We start from the raw sequence: 18767 nt of genomic DNA on the forward strand, positions 1-18767 counted from the left end.
TGGGTGTAACTTGGTTTACTGAATGTTTAGTGTCTGTCTTGTCGTGCAAGTAAGTGGTTAACTTACTCACCAACAGGGAGTGTCCTCTGTCCCCACTCATCAAACCTGATTTCACATGACAATTTTGTGTGTGTTTCACTCAGGAATTCCAACATCTGCAGAATCTCTTGCGTTACAGGATCTGAACCAGTGGAGGAACAGTGATTTATGTACCGGTTGGGGCGGCTGATAACCTACCAGTGAACTCAAAAGCAGGAGGTTTAAATCTGGGACGTCCCAAGCTCCACTGGTGATGAAGTGGGGGGGGGGGGGCAGTTTGCACCTCACACTTTACAGCAGAGGTTCCATCAAACTCTAAGTGTCAACAGCAGGGTAAATATAGGTGGGCAACAGATGGTCATGAACTGAGTCACCCATACCCCGACCAGTTCAGAACCTGTGCCAATCCCACCCCACCGTGCTTTCTTACCGTTGAAGACGGGCCAGCTTTGGTTCACTAACTCCTTGTAGTCGGAGACCGAGCTCAGCGGGCTGTACCCTGACAGCTGTACCATGCCGTCTGCTTTCAATCCTCTCTGGGCAGCCTGCAGCGCGCGCAGTGGCAGAATGAGAGGACATGGAAACGTTAGAACACAAGAAACGAGGTGGCGGACAGCCACCCAAAGTGTCAAGATCTGCTGACGACTTACCCTGCACCCCAAATTGACTTTTGCCACCGAAACGTCGGTTAAAACCGACACCTGGACTTGGCTGGAAGCCTGAGAAGAGTTCTGGCATTATATACAATGGGAAAGCACTGGATCCTGTGTACAGAATGATCTGTCTGGATGGCCAGCAAGCAAAAGCTCTTCATGCAACACACACAAAATGCTGGTGGAACGCAGCAGGCCAGGCCGCATCTATAGGGAGAAGCGCTGTCGACGTTTCGGGCCGAGACCCTTCGTCAGGACTAACCGAAAGGAAAGATAGTAAGAGATTTGAAAGTGGGAGGGGGAGGGGGAAATCCGAAATGATAGGAGAAGACCGGAGGGGGTGGGGTGAAGCTGAGAGTCGGAAAGGTGATTGGCAAAAGGGATACACAGCAGGAGAAGGGAAAGGATCATGGGACGGGAGGCCTCGGGAGAAAGAAAGGGGGAGGGGAGCACCACAGGGAGATGGAGAACAGGCAAAGAGTGATTGTGAGAGGGGCAGAGAGAGAAAAAAAGGGAGGGGGAAAATAAATAAATCAGGGTTGGGGTAAGAAGGGGAGGAGGGGCATTAACAGAAGTTAGAGAAATCAATGTTCATGCCATCAGGTTGGAGGCTACCCAGCCGGTATATAAGGTGTTGTTCCTCCAACCTGAGTGTGGCTTCATCTTGACAGTAGAGGAGACCGTGGATAGACATACCAGAATGGGAATGAGACGTGGAATTAAACTGTGTGGCCACTGGGAGATCCTGCTTTTCATTATAATTTGTTTCTGTGATACTAATAAACTGATTACCGATGACCAGACAAGTGTTTCCAATGATTTCTGTTCTATTTCAGATTTCAAATATCTATTGATTTTTTTTATACATCTCGGATATTTTTACTTTAATGGAAGTGGTAAGTGTGGTAGGTTTTCATTACTGGAAGCAGACAGTTTTGTGGATTTTAAGAAGCTTGTAGGTGGACACATGACCACGAAGGATGGACGAGGACATTCAGTATAAATTGGCATTAAGATTGGCACAACATTGTGGGCTGAATGGCCTGTCCAGTACTGTACTGTTCTGCTGAATGATCTCAGCCCAAAACGTCAACTGTACTCTCTCCCTAGATGCTGCCTGGCCTGCTGAGTTCCTCCAGCATTTTGTGTGTGTTGCTCAGATTTCCAGCATCTGCAGATTTTCTCTTGTCTGCACTGTTCTATTTCTCCTTGCTGATCCCTTTTATGAATCTTCTTTCCATCTTAGTAACTTTGCCCCAACTGTATGAGTCTTTCTTTTGAGGTATTGTGCCAACTTGGGATCCTGTACGTACAGTTGTATTCACAATAAATGTACCATTATACGTGGAGTAACTCCACCTGGTGTGCAGATGACCTCTCAGTGATAATAAGAGGTGCTGCTCACATGACCTGTTTGTGTTCAAACATTAACAGAACTTTATAGTTATGTACATCTAAATCAATTGGTATGACTCCATAATGACATTTATTGAAAATATTTTGATAGTGAACAGCATTGGATACTGGTTAAAATAGGAAGGTGGTTGGGAAACAGAAAAAAAGAGTACTTAGTTTTTATAGTATTTAGTTGTTTGCCTGTTCTCCATTTCCCTCTGGTGCTCCCGCCCCCCTTCTTTCTCCTGAGGCCTCCCATCCCATGATCTTTTCCCTTCTCCAGCTCTGTATCACTTTTGCGAATCGCCTTTCCAGCTCTTAGCTTCATCCCACCCCCTCCGGTCTTCTCCTATCATTTCACATTTCCCCCTCCCCCCACTACTTTCAAATCTCTTACTATCTTTCCTTTCAGTTAGTCCTGACGAAGGGTCTCGGCCCGAAACATCGACAGTGCTTCTCCCTATAGATGCTGCCTGGCCGGCTGTGTTCCACCAGCATTTTGTGTGGAGTCCTGACGAAGGGTCTCAGCCCGAAACATCGACAGAGCTTCTCCCTATAGATGCTGCCTGGCCTGCTGTGTTCCACCAGCATTTTGTGTGTGCTGTTGTTTGAATTTCCAGCATCTGCTGATTTCCTCGTGTTTGTACTTAGCTTTGTATTAGCTCATCAGAATTAAGTGTTATTTGGTAACTGGAAAGATATAATACGAGGGGTGATTGGTAAGTCCGGGGCCTAAGGTAGAAGGAGTCAATTTTAGAAAACCTAGCACATTGATTTCTCCTACATTTACACACTTAGTCCAGCGGTCGTGGAGCATACAGATCCCTTCTTTGTAAAAGTCTGTGTCTTGGACCTCCAGAAGTGGTCCACAGCAGGGATGATGGATAAGTTTGTGGCCTAGGTAGAAGGAGATGAGTTATTAACTTCAAACTTTCTGCATTTTCACTCAAAGAGTTGAACTGCATGTGCATGTAATGAGAGCTGTATAACTCATCTCCTTCTACCTTAGGCCACAAACTTATCCATCACCCCTGCTGTGGACCACCTGGAGGTTCAAGATGCTCTTGGTAAATGCACGTGCAGTTCAACTCAGAGATAATGCAGAAAGTTTGAAGTTAATAACTCATCTCCTTCTACCTTAGGCCACAAATTTATCAATCACCCCAGCTGTGGACCACTTCTACCAAGAAGGGATCCATATGCTCCACGACTGCTGGACTAAGTGTGTAAATTTAGGAGGGGACTATGTCGAAAAATAAATGTGCTAGGTTTTCTAAAATTGACTCCTTCTACCTTGGGCCACTAACTTATCAATCACCCCTCGTATATAGAACTGTGCAATTGAGTTAGTCACCCATCTCCTCTATATATATGTACACACACATGTGTGTGTGGCTTTAGACTTTTGCACAGTACTGTACAATTCCTACTGATTCCCGTTACTTACCCAGCTAGCTGCAGTGTAAAGAACAAAGATATTTTTCTGGATTTCATCAGCTATCATTTTTCTTTGGAAATGGAAACCCGGAAGGCAGGTTTTTGATCTGTGAATTAATCCATTCTAAAACCACCCCCCCTTTCCTTTTGAGATCAGTTCCATGCTCACGTTGACCCACCTTGGCTTTCAGTTCACCAGGCAGCTTTTAGTCAGTGGAGAACAAGAATCTTTGACGATCAGAAGTTCTGATCTGGCACAAAATCTATGGTCTACCCAGTGGCAGGAATCCCCATGCACCCCTTTTCTCTTGAGGTGATAGCAGGGACTGGTAGATCCCACAAAATCCTCCAAGTTCATTGGAAGAACAAAACAACATTAGTGTCCACTTCAGGACCGAGGTTTTAGTTGGGTTGAGTTAGCTCTATTGGGCAAGGCTATTCATCTGTCCAGCACCAGACTTCCAAAACTAGCAGCATATCCTGAGCTCTCTCAGGGAAGAGGTTATGAGGGAAATAGAGAGAAAGGCAAAAGGTGACACTCAAAGCCTCCTTGATGAAATGCAACCTCTCCACTGATTCCCTGGGGACTGTGGAGAAAGGGCGCTCAGGATGGGATTGAGAACCTGGAATCCATGGATCAGGATCTCACAGAGGCCCTGTGAAAGCATCAGAAGGAGAGCGCTACCTCACCAAATTCCCACCCACCAGCACATCCTTCCCCTTGTGACAGAGTCTGCATTTCCCACTTTGGACCCTCAGTACCCGAGAGCAAGTAATCCATCCTCGATCCAGAGCCTGAGGGGAAGGCTTCTTCAACTTCCACCATAGCTTTGGTAATTGATACTCGGTTTATTATTGTCACGTGCACCAAGGTACAGTGGAAAACTTTAGCTTGCGTGTCATCCAGACAGACCATTCCATACAGGAGTACACCCAGGCAGTACAAACTGGGGGAAAAGCACAGAATGTAGTGTTCCGGTACAGAGAGAGTTCAGGATATGTTGCTAATTTTGGAAATTTGGTGCAGGTAGACAACTAAAGTACAAGGGCGACAGTGAGGTAGATTGTAGGATCAAGAGCTCGTCGTTATCATACAAGAGTTTTACCACAGTGGCCGTTTGGTGTTTTCTTCAGTGAAGTCAAATGTAGAATATTTGTTTAATATCATGCCCACTACTCCTGCATAGTCTGCATGTTCTCACATTTAATTATTTTATTCTCCTTTTATTGTTTACATTTCTTGTTAACTTACTCTCATAATCTCTCTTCATCTTTTCTATCAACTTTTTTGGCAGTCCTTTGTTGCGTCCTGAAACTCTCCCAGTCCTTAAAGCTACTTCCCTCCCTGGAACAACGTCAGCATTTTCTCTGAATCCGTTGCTATCTCTTCCCTCAAACCAACTGGGTGCCCATACTCAGAGTTTGTAACATCATTATTACCTCTTTGTTTTCAAAGCAGTCCAACCCGTAGCTCGCCTTCATTACAAAATATTTCTCCTTCCATTTCTTCTTGCTTTCCACGTACTGCATTATGCAACCACTGGAAATCACTTGGTCAGCATCTCTGGGCTCCTGGGGAAGAACAGAATGACTGATTAATTTTTCATTCATGGGATATATCTATCCCTGAAAATTGATGGAGTTGAGAGTCAGTGTTATTGGTGGGTCTGGAGCATCAAGAAGACCATGATCCTCCCCTAAAGAGCATTTATGAACAGACAAGATATTAGCGCAATCTGTGGTTGTGTATCAAGGCACAAGATTTTAAATTCTATGCTGTGGTGGGATTCTCAGTTGTGTGTTTGATGGTAGAAAGGAAGAAGCTGTTCATAAATCATTCAGTGTGTATCTTCAGGCTCCTACACCTCCTTCTTGATGGTAGCAATGAGAAGAGGGCACGTCTTGGGTGACAGCATCCTCAATGATGGAAGCACCTTTTATGAGACATCACCTTTGGAAGATGTCCTCGATGCTGGGGAGCCTAGTTCCATAATGGAGCTGGCTGAGTTTGCAGCTTTTTTCTGATCCTGTGCAGTGGACCCTCCATACCAGACAGTGGTTCAACCAGCTCTCCACGGTTCAGCTGTAGAAAGTTGCCAGAATCTTTGGTGCCATACCAAGTCTCCTTAAATTTCTAATGAAATATAGCCTTCTTTGTAATTGCATTAATACTTTGGGCCCAGGATAAATCTTCAGGGATGTTGACACCCAGGTATTTGAAATTGTTCACACTTTCCACTACTGATCCCTCGATGAGGACTGGTGTGTGTTCCCTAAATTTCCCTTTCCTGAAGTCCACAATCAATTCCTAGAGCTTACTGACATTGAGTGCAAAGTTGTTGTTGTGTCACCACTCAACCAGCTGATCTATCCTGCTCCTGTACGCCCTCTCTGCCGACTATAGTTGAATCAGTGGCAAATTTATAGATGGCATTTGAGCTGTGCCTGGCCGCACAATCATGGGTGTAGAGAGAGTAGAGCTGTGGGCTAAGCAGGCATCCTTGAGGTGCACCATTGTTGATTGACTGGGGAGGAGATGTTATTTTCCAATCCTCACTGACTGTGGTCTCCCGATATGATCACTGTGCTATGGTGATAGGGCCTGGCTAGTCCGTGCCCCTCACTTTAGTGTGTTTTGGAGCTGATAGGCTAAATCTTTCCCATGAATCATCCACGTATGCTGAAATTGTTCCTGGGACGAGCTGAAATGTCACTTGAGGTTTTGGGGCAGAGTACAGTTACTGAACTTACTGCCAGAGTTTGGGATCACAGACACGGGTTTGAATTCATGTGGTAATTTAAGTGATAGTTGGAGGTCCTCATCCTACCCATCCCCTACTCCTCCCTCCCCCACCCCTACCTGGGCTCGATGTGCCCATCTCCCTTCATCCCTTTTCAGTCCATCAATCACCTCTGATCCTCATCGCCCCCTCCCGTCCTATCAGCCATTTCCCCTCATCCTGTCCATCCTGATACAGGGTCAACAGGGCCTCCCCCTCCCCACGGATGCTGCACAACCCACTAATTTCTTCCAGCGGACTGTATGTTGCCCCAGATTCCAGCATCTGAAAGTCTCCTGTGTCTTCATATCTGGGACCACTGCTTGTCCTATGACACTGAAACCTGGCGATAGATGTAAAACCAATCTGCCTCACTCCCCTCCTTCAGGAGGGAAGGTAACTTACATATCCAGCCTACACGTGACTCCAGACCCAACAGTGTCATTGAACCTTAAGTGCGGTGACAGGTCAGAATGAATTAAGGGTGGGCCATAGTCACCGCGTCTTTCAGCCACACCAGAAGCCAGAGTGTGACCAGTATACCAGCATTAACCCAGGTGTGCGGTTATTCATTAAGACTGTAAGATATAGGAGCAGAATTAGGCCATTTGGCCCATCAAGTCTTCTCCACAGACATTAGAGACATTATGTTACCCAGCCATCCAAAACCTGTCTGAAGAATATCCCATCACGCCTTCAGGAACCAATATCTTCCACTGAGCAGGCAGTGAGGGGGCAGAGATGCAGGAGAGGCTGAAGCCTATTTAATGAGGTTTAACCATCTCTTCTTAGTTCTTGTGGCTTTGCCCGTTCAAAACAGACAGACATACTTTATTGATCCCAAGGGAAATTGGGTTTTGTTACAGTCGCACCAACCAAGAATAGTGTAGAAATATAGCATAAATTTAAAAGCATAAATAATTAAATAATAATAAGTAAATAATGCCAAGTGGAAATTAGTCCAGAACCAGCCTATTGGCTCAGGATGTCTGACATTCCGAGGGAGGAGTTGTAAAGTTTGATGGCCACAGGCAGGAACAACTTCTTATGACGTTCAGTGTTGCATCTCGGTGGAATGAGTCTCTGGCTGAATGTACTCCTGTGCCTAACCAGTACGTTATGGAGCGGATAGGAGACATTGTCCAAGATGGCATGCAACTTGGACAGCATCCTCTTTTCAGACACCACCGTCAGAGAGTCCAGTTCCACCCCCACAACATCACTGGCCTTACGAATGAGTTTGTTGATTCTGTTGGTGTCTGCTACCCTCAGCCTGCTGCCCCAGCACACAACAGCAAACATGATAGCACTGGCCACCACAGACTCGTAGAACATCCTCAGCATCATCCGGCAGATGTTAAAGGACCTCAGTCTCCTCAGGAAATAGAGACAGCTCTGACCCTTCTTGTAGACAGCCTCAGCTTCTGAAATTCACAGGACATCCTATATAAAGCAGAAACTGGGGGAACCAAAGCACTTAATGGCACCGAGGAATTTAAGGAATCTAATATCACTAAAGAGAAAACAATGGAAACATTAATGAGACTAGAAGCAGACAAATCCCCCGGATCCAATAACCTTCCCTTAAGAGATTAAAAGGAGGCCACCGCAGAGATAATGGATGCATTGGCATCTTTTCAAATTCCTTAGATCCTGGAATAGTCTCAACAGAGTAGATGATATGAAATGTAACGTCACCATTTAAACAAGGAAGGGGATTCACGATTGGAAGTTGCTGGATTGGCTTTGATTGGTTTATTTTTATACAGTGAATAGCTTTTGTGTGCCATCCAAATGGATCATGCCATACATATTCAGCAAGGCAGTGAAAAGAAACAGAATGCAGAATGCAGAACTGGGTGTCGCAGTAACGTAGTGGTTAGCACATTGCTTTACTGTACCAGCAACCCAGGTTCAAGTCTCACTACTGCCTGTAACTCTCCCTGTGACCACTGGGTACTCCCTTTTCCTGTACCGGCTGGCAGGTTAATTGGGGCGGTCGGGCAGCATCCGTGGAAACGAGCGGTCAACGTTTCGGGCTGAGACCCTTTGTCAGGACTGAAGAGGGAGGGGGCAGGGGCCCTATAAAGAAGGTGGGGGGAGGGGTGGGAAGGAGAAGGCTGGTAGGTGCCGGGTGAAAAACCCGTCAGAGGAAAGATCAAGGCAGCTGGAAGAGGATTGTGTTGCTTTGGCCACAGCATCTGCAGTGTACTTTTGTGTTTGAGGTTGATTGGTCATTGTAAATTGTCCCGTGTTTAGGCCAGGGTTAAATCAGGGGATTTCTGGGCAGGTTGGCTTAACGGACTAGAAGGGTTTAGTCCATGAGGCATCTTAATCAATCAAAAAATAAATAAAAATCAAAAATGTAGCGCTTGTAGACAATTAAAGTACTAGGGTCACGGTGAGGTAGTTTGGGAGGTCGAGGGTTCATCTTTAGCATGCGGAAAATCGATTCAAGAGTCTGATTACAGCGGGAATGAAGCTGTCCTTGAGTCTGGTGATAGCTGTTCTGAATATTTTATATCTTCTGCCCAACAGGAGAGGGGAGGAGAAAGAATTAATGTGTAGGGCGTGTTTTTGGTTACGTTGGCTCTTTTTCAAGGCAGTGAGAAATGTCAACAGAGTCAATGGAGAGGAAGCTGCTTTGCATGATGAACAACTGTTTGCTATCTCTTGTGGTCTTGGGCACAGCAGTTGCTCTACCAGGCTATAATGTATTCAGATATTAGTTAGACATCTGTTGTCAAAGAAAAAGTTGGAATCCATTTGTAAGGATGAGGTAACAATATTAGCCTGGTCTTATAAAGACCATTATAGGCTGGAAGATCAAATTTGACATATACAATTGCATTTTTTTTGAGAAGGTGGATAAGGGGACATCAATCAATGTGGTATATTTAGATTTTCAAAAAGCAACTGATGTGGTGCAGCATGAACAATTGTCACATAAAACTGAAGGTTGGGTGAAATGTATTTGCATGGATGTTAATTGGTTATAGAATAGAAAGATGGGTACAAGGAAGAAGTGTACCAATATCAGGCTAATACACCATCACCAGTGGCATTGCACAGGGAGCAAGCTGTCAGCTATATATTAATGACTTCGATAAAATGATAGAAATTCATGTATCCACATTCACTGACTGTATAGAATCCAGTCAGGAAAAGTAAACATTCACTGTGTTACAGGAGACATCAATGGGTGAAGGAGGCGTGCAAGAAGGTAGCAGATAATAATGTGGGAAAGTCAGACATTGTACGTTGGTACGAAGAATAGGAAAGAAGAATTTGTTTGAAATGCTGAGAAACTGATGAATGTTTGTGTATTGAGGGATCAGGGTGTGCTGGTTCAAGTGACATAGAAAGTAAACATGCAGGTGGAGCCAGGAGGACAAATAGTTATCACAAGGGTGTGGAGTATGAAAGCAGGGACACGAAGTGTAAGGTCTTTACTGGAGAACACAAGAATATAACAAATGGAAGCAGACACCAGCCGATTGTCCTCTCTTCTCTGTGCCCACTCCCGAGCAAGGCCAGCAGAGCTAACTGACTGATACTGAGCTGTCTCATTCAGACCACCGGGAAACTACTGAGAGGTGATCTCCCAGGAGTTTTAAAAAATGAACATGAGAAAGTTGGCAGATACTGGAAATCCAAATCAACACACTCAAAATGCTGGAGGAACCCAGCAAATCAGACTGCCTCTGTGAATAAACAGTCAATGTTTCGGGCTGAGACCCTTCTTCAGGACTGAAAAGGAAGGGGGAACGGCATCAGAAACTTTGAAGATGTTGTCAAAGTGCTAAGGCAGGAGATTGAACCAACTCAAGAGCAGTGCCCAGAACTGGGGCATGCTCTCAGAATATGGACTCCAGAGTACTGGACTAAGAATAGCAGAGTTAATTTTTATTTAATGTTCTTAGAGGGCAGTGGATGCTCAGACAGAGGTTGCTAGGGCTTTGGGCACTATAGGGTTCAAGGATTCTGGTGAAGGTGTATTAAAGACCAAAAATGGACAACACTGGCCAAATCCAGACTGAAATGAAGGGTTGTCATCAGGCCACCAGATAGAGGAGCAGCATTAGGCCACTCAGCCGATGGAGTTTGCCCTGCCATTCCATCAAAGCTGATTTATTTTCCCTTTCAACCCCATTCTCCTGTCTCCTACCCATAAACTCTTACTAATCAAAAACCTATCTATCAATGCCTTAAAAATACCCAATGATTTGGGCTCCACTGCCATTCGTGGCGATGAATTGCACAAATTGCAATTAATTCCTCCTCACCTCTGTTCTAAAGGGAGGTCTCCCTGGAACGTAGGAGAATGAGGGGAAATTTGACAAGAGTTATACAAAAAGATGAGAAACGGCAAGGTGGGGTTGAAGTTAGTGTAACACTGATACAGTGTTAAGTGACACAGGGTTCAGTTCCGCTCCTGTGCTAGGTAGGACAGAAGGGTTCAATTGATCTTGGAGAGGGTTGAAGTGTCAGCACAACTTTGGGGGCCAAAGAGCCTGTACTGCACTGTACTCTTCCATGTTCTGTGTTTTGTGTTCTACTTTCTAACAGGGTTGAAGGACCAGACACCCATCCCAACTCCTAATGCTTAAACACCCATTATCTGGTGGATGGGTGAGTGGTGCTAATGTTGGGCTAAACATGTACAGGTTAAATAGAGGTGTCAGAATGAGAAACGTGTATACTTCAGTGGCTAATGTTATTAGCCAGTAATTCCACATGTATGGTTTGTACAGTTCAGAAGATTGGGGGGCAGGGGGTCTCATAGAAACCTACAAAATTCTACCAGTAGTTGGGCAGATTAGATGCAGGAAAGAGTCTCCCAGTTGCTCTCAATCACAGATTTAGGATAAGGGGCAGATTGATTTAAGACTGAAGGTGAAGTGAGCAGTGAACCTGTGAAATACTCTGCAATATATGCAAGGAATTATATTGCTCTCGGGTCTCGAGGAGTCAGAGGACATGGGGAGAAGGCTGGGACAATGGATGTTCAGCTATGATCGTCTTGAATGGTGAGCTAGGACTGAGGGGCTCATCCTGGTCCTATTTTCTGTCTCAGGAAAGATTTACAAGGATGTTGCCAGGTATTGAGTTATTGGGAGAAGTCGGGCAGGCTGGGTCCTTTTTCTTTGGAGCGTAAGAGACTGAGAAGTGATTTTATAGAGGTGTATAAAATCACAAGGGGCATCGACAGGGTGAGTCCACTGTCTTTTCCACCTGCATTGGGAAATCAAAAACTAGAGGCCATAGGTTTAAGATGAGAAGGGAGAGATGTAATAGGAACCTGAGGGGCAACACTTTTACACAGAGAGTGGTACGTATGCGGAATGAGCAGCCAGAGGAAGTGGTTGAGGTAGGTATAATTAAGAATTTTTCAAAATAAAAGAGGCACAAGAGAGAGCAGATGTTGGAATTTGGAGCAACAAATAATCAGCTGGATGAGCAGCGTCTATGGGAGAAAGGAATTGTCATGTTTCAGGTTAAAACCCTGCATCAGGACTGAAAACCACGGGGTCTGAAAACCAATCAAGTGTATTGAGAAATTATGTTATTTTCCAGAACAGCAGCCAATCTGCTCTCAGCACAGCTCCAAGTCTTACAGTTGGACTCAGTGATTGGTTAATCTGTCGGACTCAGTGATTGGTTAATCTGTCTTTAGAGGGGTGACCTCATTGAAACCTATCTCCCTTGACTGAGTGGACGGAGAGAGGATATTTCCTATGGTGGGAGAGTGTAAGACCATAAGACTCAGCTTCAGAATGGAGGGGTGTCCTTTTAGAGTGAAGATTAGGAGGAATTTTCCTAACTAGAGAGAGTTGAATCTGTAAAATTTATTGCCATAGGCAGCTGTGGATGCCAAGTCATTGGGTATATTTAAGGCAGAGGTTGATAGATTCTTGATCAGTCAGGGCCTAATTCTGTCCCCATATCTTATGGTCTAGTGACATTGTGGATGACAAAGGCAAGCTGTTCCGAACCTTGGACAAAGGTTTCCATCAAATTGATGTTCAAAGAAATACTAAAATCTGCAGGTGCTGGAAACCTGAAATAAAACCCGAGAAAATGCCGGAAACACTCAGAGGTCGGACAGCATCTGTGGTGAGAGAAACTGAGTTGGCGTTCCAGGTTGAACTGATTACCTGTTCTTTAATAGTTTTTCTTTCCTCTGATACTCTTAACCAGCTGAGCACTTACAGAATTTCCTAATGTTAGAAACACCTACTATTCCTGATTCTCCTGGCACAGCATCAACTGTACTGTACAGTGTTTCTGCTGCAGGGAACTGACCTCCACTGCATTTGTACCAATGTCTGTGTGTCTAAGACGCTAAACTTCAGCTTGATTCAGCACTGTAGACCTGAAACTTCAGCAGTTTCTCTCTGCCGACTGACCCGTTTCCAGCACTTTCTCTCCTCGTGTTTGCCGTTTTCGTTGTTTCCCGGCCGACCCAGCAGCGCGAGGGCCCCGTCCAGCCGAGCCGGCTGACCCCCACCATTCCTACCTTCTTCTGTAGCAGCTGAGTACCTTGGTCCGCCCGCGGCTCCAGCTCGTTCCAGACGCGACTGAGAAAGGCTGCCGCATACTGTTGGCGACAGTGGGGCCGAATGTCATTCAGCAACCCGTCAGCCCTCCCTGAGGAAAAACAGACACAGGCTCAGTCCGTGAGGCACCGTGGTCGGACACACAGAGTGACAATGGCAGCCACACACCACAAACAATCCTAAATCACTTACGGAGGGAACAAGGTCCTTCAGTGATATAGTATCTACTCTCCATCTTCACAGACCATGGTGACACTTAGAATGAAATAGAACATGAAACAGAGAGCAGTACAACACAGAAACAGGCCTTTCGCCCACAATCTACGTCATATACGATGCCGCATTCAATTAATGTTCTTTCCTGTACGTCCAAGAGGTCCACAACCTTGTCGTAGTTTGGAGGCTTGTGTGCCTCAATGACCCGGAGAGCTATGTTGAGTCAGGACTTTATGTTTTGGCTCTTGGTAGGGTCACCCATGCCCTAGGGTCAAAGGGTAGAGGTCAGACTAAGAGTGTCCCACCGGTCCTCCAGGTTCTGGGGCTCAGCTCAGGGCAACAACCCCGGCTGGTCAAACAAAACTGCAATGAAGGATCCTTCTACACCCAAGTTTGACGGCATCTCAGAGTCTCCACCTGGGACTTGCATGACTGACAGCAGTGAAAACCGAGAGGAAGCCACTGACAGAATGAAGGAAGCCCCAAACACCAGAGATGGAGGACCTAAGCACCAGCAGTGTAACAGGCAGTGAGGACGTAAGTAGTACGTATTCTCCACTCCCTGCAAACCCATCTGCCTTTAAATGACTCGTCCTATTTGCTTCCACCACCACCTCCGGCACTGCGTTTCACGCACCCACCACCACCACTCTGTGTAAAAGACTTGCCCTGCATATGCCCTGTAAACTTTTCCCCTCTCACCTCAAGTGTTTGTACTCTGGTACTTAACATTTCTTCCCTGGTAAAAAGATTTTCTCTCTTCTACCTACGCCTCTCATAATCAGAATCAGATTTATTATCACCGGCATGTGTCGTGAAATTTGTTAACTTAGGAGCAGCTGTTTAAGGCAATACTCAATATAGAATAAATAAATCAATCAATTACAGTATATGTATATTGGAGATTAAAAATCGTGCAAAAACACAAATAATATATAGTGAAAAGTGAGGTAGTGTTCACGGGTTCAATGTCCATTTAGGAATTAGATGGCAGAGGGGAGGAAGCTGTTCCTGAATCACTGAGTGTGTGCCTTCAGGCTTCTGTACCTCCTTCCTGATGGTAACAGTGAGAAAAGGGCATGCCCTGGGTGCTGGAGGTCCTTAATAATGGACACTGCCTTTCTGAGATACCGCACCTTGAAGATGTCCTGGGTACTTTGTAGGCTAGTACCCAAGATGGAGCTGACTACATTTACAACCTGCTGTAGCTTCTTTCAGTCCTGTGCAGTAGCAGCCCCCCCCCCCCCCCCCCCCAATACCAGACTGTCAGAATGCTCTCCACGGTACATCTATAGAAGTTTTTGAGTGTACTTGTTGACATACCAAATCTCGTCAAACTCCTAATGAAGTATAGTTGCTGTCTTGCCTTCTTCATAGCTACACCGATATGTTGGGATCAGGTTAGGTCTTCAGAGATCTTGACACCCAGAAACTTGAAACTGCTCACTCTCTCCATTTCTGATCCCTCTGTGAGGATTGGTGTGTGTTCCTTCATCTTACCCATCTGGAAGTCCACAATCAGGTTGTTGCTGTGACACCACTTCACTAGTTGGCATATCTCACTCCTGTACACCCTCTTGTCTCCATCGGAGATTCTACCAACAATGGCTGTACCATCAGCTAATTTATAGATGGTATTTAAGCTATGCCTAACCACACAGTCATGTGTAGATAGAGAGTAGAGCAGTGGGCTAAGCACACACCCCTGAGGTGCACCAGTGTGGATCGTCAGTGAGGAGGAGATGTTATCACCAATCCGCACAGATTGTGGTCTTCCAGTTAGGAAGTCGAGGATCCAATTGCAGAGGGAGGTACAGAGGCTTAAGTTCAGGATTGTGGGAATGATGGTTTTAAATGCTGAGCTATAGGAAGTCATAATCCTATAACTTCCTATCAACTCTCACCTCAGCCTCTAACTTTTGACTTGGGCCCTTAGCTCCCAGTGGTGCATGGGCCATTGATAGTCTCCCGTCTCTCTCCATCATCCTCTGAAGATGATGGTACGGTTGGAGTTCATCAATGCTTCTGCAATCCATTGCATCCACTGTACAGGTGTTTGGTCTGTACAGTTTCACCTGAGCCCTTTTGTCCGGCCTTACCTGTTTCCACCTCTCACAGTAGGGATGTAGGGTTGGACTTTGACCTCAGCCTCCGTAGCTCCAGGGACAATGACCAAGTTTGTCCAGCCTCTCCTTATAGCTCACACCCTCTAAACCACCCTCTATCCTGATTAACCTCTTCTGCCCTCTCTCCACAGCGTCCACATCCTCCCTGTAATGGGGTGACCAGAGTTGTACACAATACTCCGTGCTGAGCCTAAGGCAAGTTTCATACAGCCGCACCATGCCTCCTGACTCTTATAGTCAGTGTCCGTACCGACGAAGGCAAGTGTGCCCTGAGCTCAATTTCAAATCAGAATGTATACAACCTGAAATTCTTACTTTTCACGGACATCCACAGAACAGAAGAAAATCCCTAAACCCTACTACCATCGGGGAGGAGGAACAGGAAACTGAAGACCACACATTCTTCCCCTCTGTCATCGGATTTCATTTACCTGTGAACACTACCTCACTATTCCTCTTTTGCACTGTTTATATATTTTGTAACTTACAGTGATTTTTATGTCTTGCACTGTACCACAAAACAAAACATTTCACAACTTACATTAGTGATAATAAGTCTGATTCTGATTCTGTCCACATGGATTTGTTTGGGTGCTCTGGTTTCCTGCGAGATCCTAAAGACATGCCGATAAGTTAACTGACTGCCGTTGTAGCAAGTGGCAAAAAATACCAAAGGGGCATATGTGAGAGGGAATAAATTTCAGTGGTACTGGGGAATATGGAGAGAGGGAGTGTGACTGATAGATGGGTTCTCTAGGAGCCAGGATGGATCTGATGGGCCCAGTGGCCTCCTTTCATGTTACAGTAAGGAAGTTATCCCCAAAACAGCCAAGTTAATCTCTCAGTAAAGCCAGCACGGACCTGGAATAAACTGGATTGTCATTTAAAGAGTTAATTCCAAACAACTCTGGGGGAAATGACTCCGTTCTGAGCTACTGTACATTATCATTGTTGGTAAGGATCAGGCAGTAATCAGCAAATTCCAGCAAAAAGTATCTCAGTACTGATGACCAATTTTTTAGCAGCTTCCACTGATCTCCTCAACAAACTAGGAGATAATTCCCCAGTCCACTCACAATGGTCACGGTGAATCCTGTCTCTCAGGCAAATCTGCAGATCAGCTCCCACCGCAGTTCTTGGGTAAGCCTCTTATCGGTCCCACCGGGAGAACCCTGCTGACGGTTCTCAGTAAGCCCACCACAAACCTCCCAACAGGCAAGGCCACCCATGAAACTATCAGCTTCTTAACAAACCCACTATCTGAACCAGCAAGTCCCCCCTTAACTGAGTGACTGTGGGCTTCAGTGACTGGGTTGGGGGATAGAGCTGCTGAAAACATTACGCCGAGATGACCCTGGACCAGCCTCGCCTCGGATGTGTGGTTAAACAAAGAAGGTCACATGGGAGAGCGCAAAGGATGAAAGTCAATGTACAATTTGTTTTGGAACAAACAGTAATCCCTGAGTTAGGCAAGAGGTATGCTGTGTTTACTCGTGAACTTGCGAGAGCTGTTAAATGACAGCTTCCCGTGACTGCCTTCACGCAGATTCTGTCTCAGCATTGTATTATGAGCAAGCGCAGGCTCTTCAGCCCACACAATCCGTGCTAGCCATCACCAGCTATTTACACGAATCTCTCCAGATTTTCCCATCCACTCCCAACGCCCCAGGTTCTACACTCAGCCCCAGGCTCGAAGCAGTTTGCAGTGGGCAATAAACTACTGACCTGCACGTCTTTGGGAGGTAACTGGAGCAATCCGGTGGAAAGCCACAGGCAGAGCAGAGAAACACCACACAGTTCGACCCGAGTCGAGATTGAATCCGAGTCTCTGGGGCTGTGTGGCACAGCGCCACCTTCATCCATCACTGACAAAATCACAAAGCAAGAACTAAAAGCAGGAGTAGGCCATTCAGCCCGTCTCCTAAAATTGTGGCTGCTCCTAGTCCACAGCCCCACTTTCCTGAATTAATCCCACATTCTGGATTCCCTAACGTCCACTGATCTTGAATATCCTCAGCAACTGCCCCTCCACCGCCCCCTTGGGTAAAGAATTCCAAATACTCAGTGCCCTTTGCTGTAGAACCATCTCTGTCCCGAGTACTGACCTCTTCCTTTGAGACTCCAACCCCTGCAGAAGTCCTTCTAACCAGAAGAATCTGCCACAACCATGGACTCTGCCGCAGGGTCTACACATCCACCCCACCCCCACCCCCACTGCAGGCGGGCTGCGCAGTAGGTTTGGCAATTGTGCCCGTGAACGCGCACCTTCCAGCTAATGACTGCCCTTCTTTTTATCGTTGTCTTGTTGAGGCTTGAGAAAAGCACAGTAACGTCACGCTCCCCGCTTGCCTTCATCCTTGTCTGAGAAAGAGGACTTCCATTTCAACCGATGCTGGAAACGAGCGGCATTTGTTTAGTATTTAGATACTGCTTTCAGCCGCGGTGTTGGCATTTAACTTTCAGTTTGAGAGTTCTAGTTAACGGCCCTGTTGGCCTAGCGTTTATTGTTTTCCTTTTCCTTAAATTCCTGCAAGGTTCGCATTAAATTCTGAGAATTGTCGACTCACTTCAGTGTCTCTCTCTCTCTCTGCACGTGCCATATCCAAATGTTCTGATAGAAACATTGGCTCAATGTCCAACCTGTTTGTATACAATTCTGTAGCTATTAATGAGGTTGGCTCTCATTTTTCTGGTGCTGTATTGGGATTGTCTTATTATTGTCATGTGCAACAAGGTACAGCGGAAAGCTTGTCTTGCATGCCGTTCGTACAGATCACATCATTACACAGTGCACTGAGCCTGACTATCATAGAACAATAACACTGCAGAATAAAGTGTAAAAGCTACTGATAAAGTTCAGGGCAGGCAAACGATAGAGTGCAAGATCATAACAAGGTAGACCATGAGGCCAAAGTTCTATCTTATCGTTCTAGACATCCATTAAAGCGTCTAATAACAGTGGGATAGAAACGATCTTGGTGGCACGTCTTTTCAGGCTTTTGTATCTCCTGCCTTGATGAGCGGGGAGAAGAGAGAATGTCTGGGGTGGAGCTGGACCTCATTAGATAGATACATTGGGGGCAAAACTGACACTACAGAAGTATCAGGCATCTACTGTATCTTCTCCAACAGGTGGCTCTCAACCTTCTACCTGTGAGATTCAACAGTATTCACATCAACAAGTCTCCCAGTCCACATACTGCAAATTAACTTTGATCAGAACTTCACTGGGGCCGCCCACACACATATACATGGCCTCACCAGCAGGTCAGAGAGTAGGTACGCAGTGGCAAGTGACTTGCCCCACAGTCTAGCATGGCACGAGTTAGGCGTGTGATGGGATACTGGCCTCAGTGAGTTCAGCTCCAACAACACTCATGGGACGGAGTCCAATCTGGGACAAAGCTGTCCATGTGATTAGCAACCCATCTACTGCACTCTCCCCATTGTTCATTCGCTCCACTGATGCACATTGGCTGCAGTGTGCACCGTCTACAAAACACACGCCCAGACTACTCTGACAGCACCTCCCAAACTCACCGTCAACAAGAAGCACAGGGT

The 18767-nt window shown here is 45.9% G+C and overlaps 1 protein-coding gene across 2 annotated transcripts in view; it reads right to left on the minus strand.

Moving 5' to 3' along the window:
* LOC140740414 (protein Niban 1-like) overlaps positions 1-18767 on the minus strand; it is a 70528-nt gene that overhangs the window by 41268 nt on the left and 10493 nt on the right. The window contains exons 2-4 of one of the 2 annotated variants that reach the window (XM_073069553.1): positions 12825-12955; positions 4965-5096; positions 470-584 (exon numbers count right to left, since the gene is read on the minus strand). In XM_073069553.1, the coding sequence (XP_072925654.1) occupies positions 470-584; positions 4965-5096; positions 12825-12955 (378 nt within the window). The remainder of the gene's footprint in view (positions 1-469; positions 585-4964; positions 5097-12824; positions 12956-18767) is intronic. The other variant, XM_073069554.1, reaches the window with a different exon arrangement.

This window comes from Hemitrygon akajei, chromosome 16 (assembly GCF_048418815.1).
Source record: "Hemitrygon akajei chromosome 16, sHemAka1.3, whole genome shotgun sequence".
Taxonomy (NCBI): Eukaryota; Metazoa; Chordata; class Chondrichthyes; order Myliobatiformes; family Dasyatidae; genus Hemitrygon; species Hemitrygon akajei.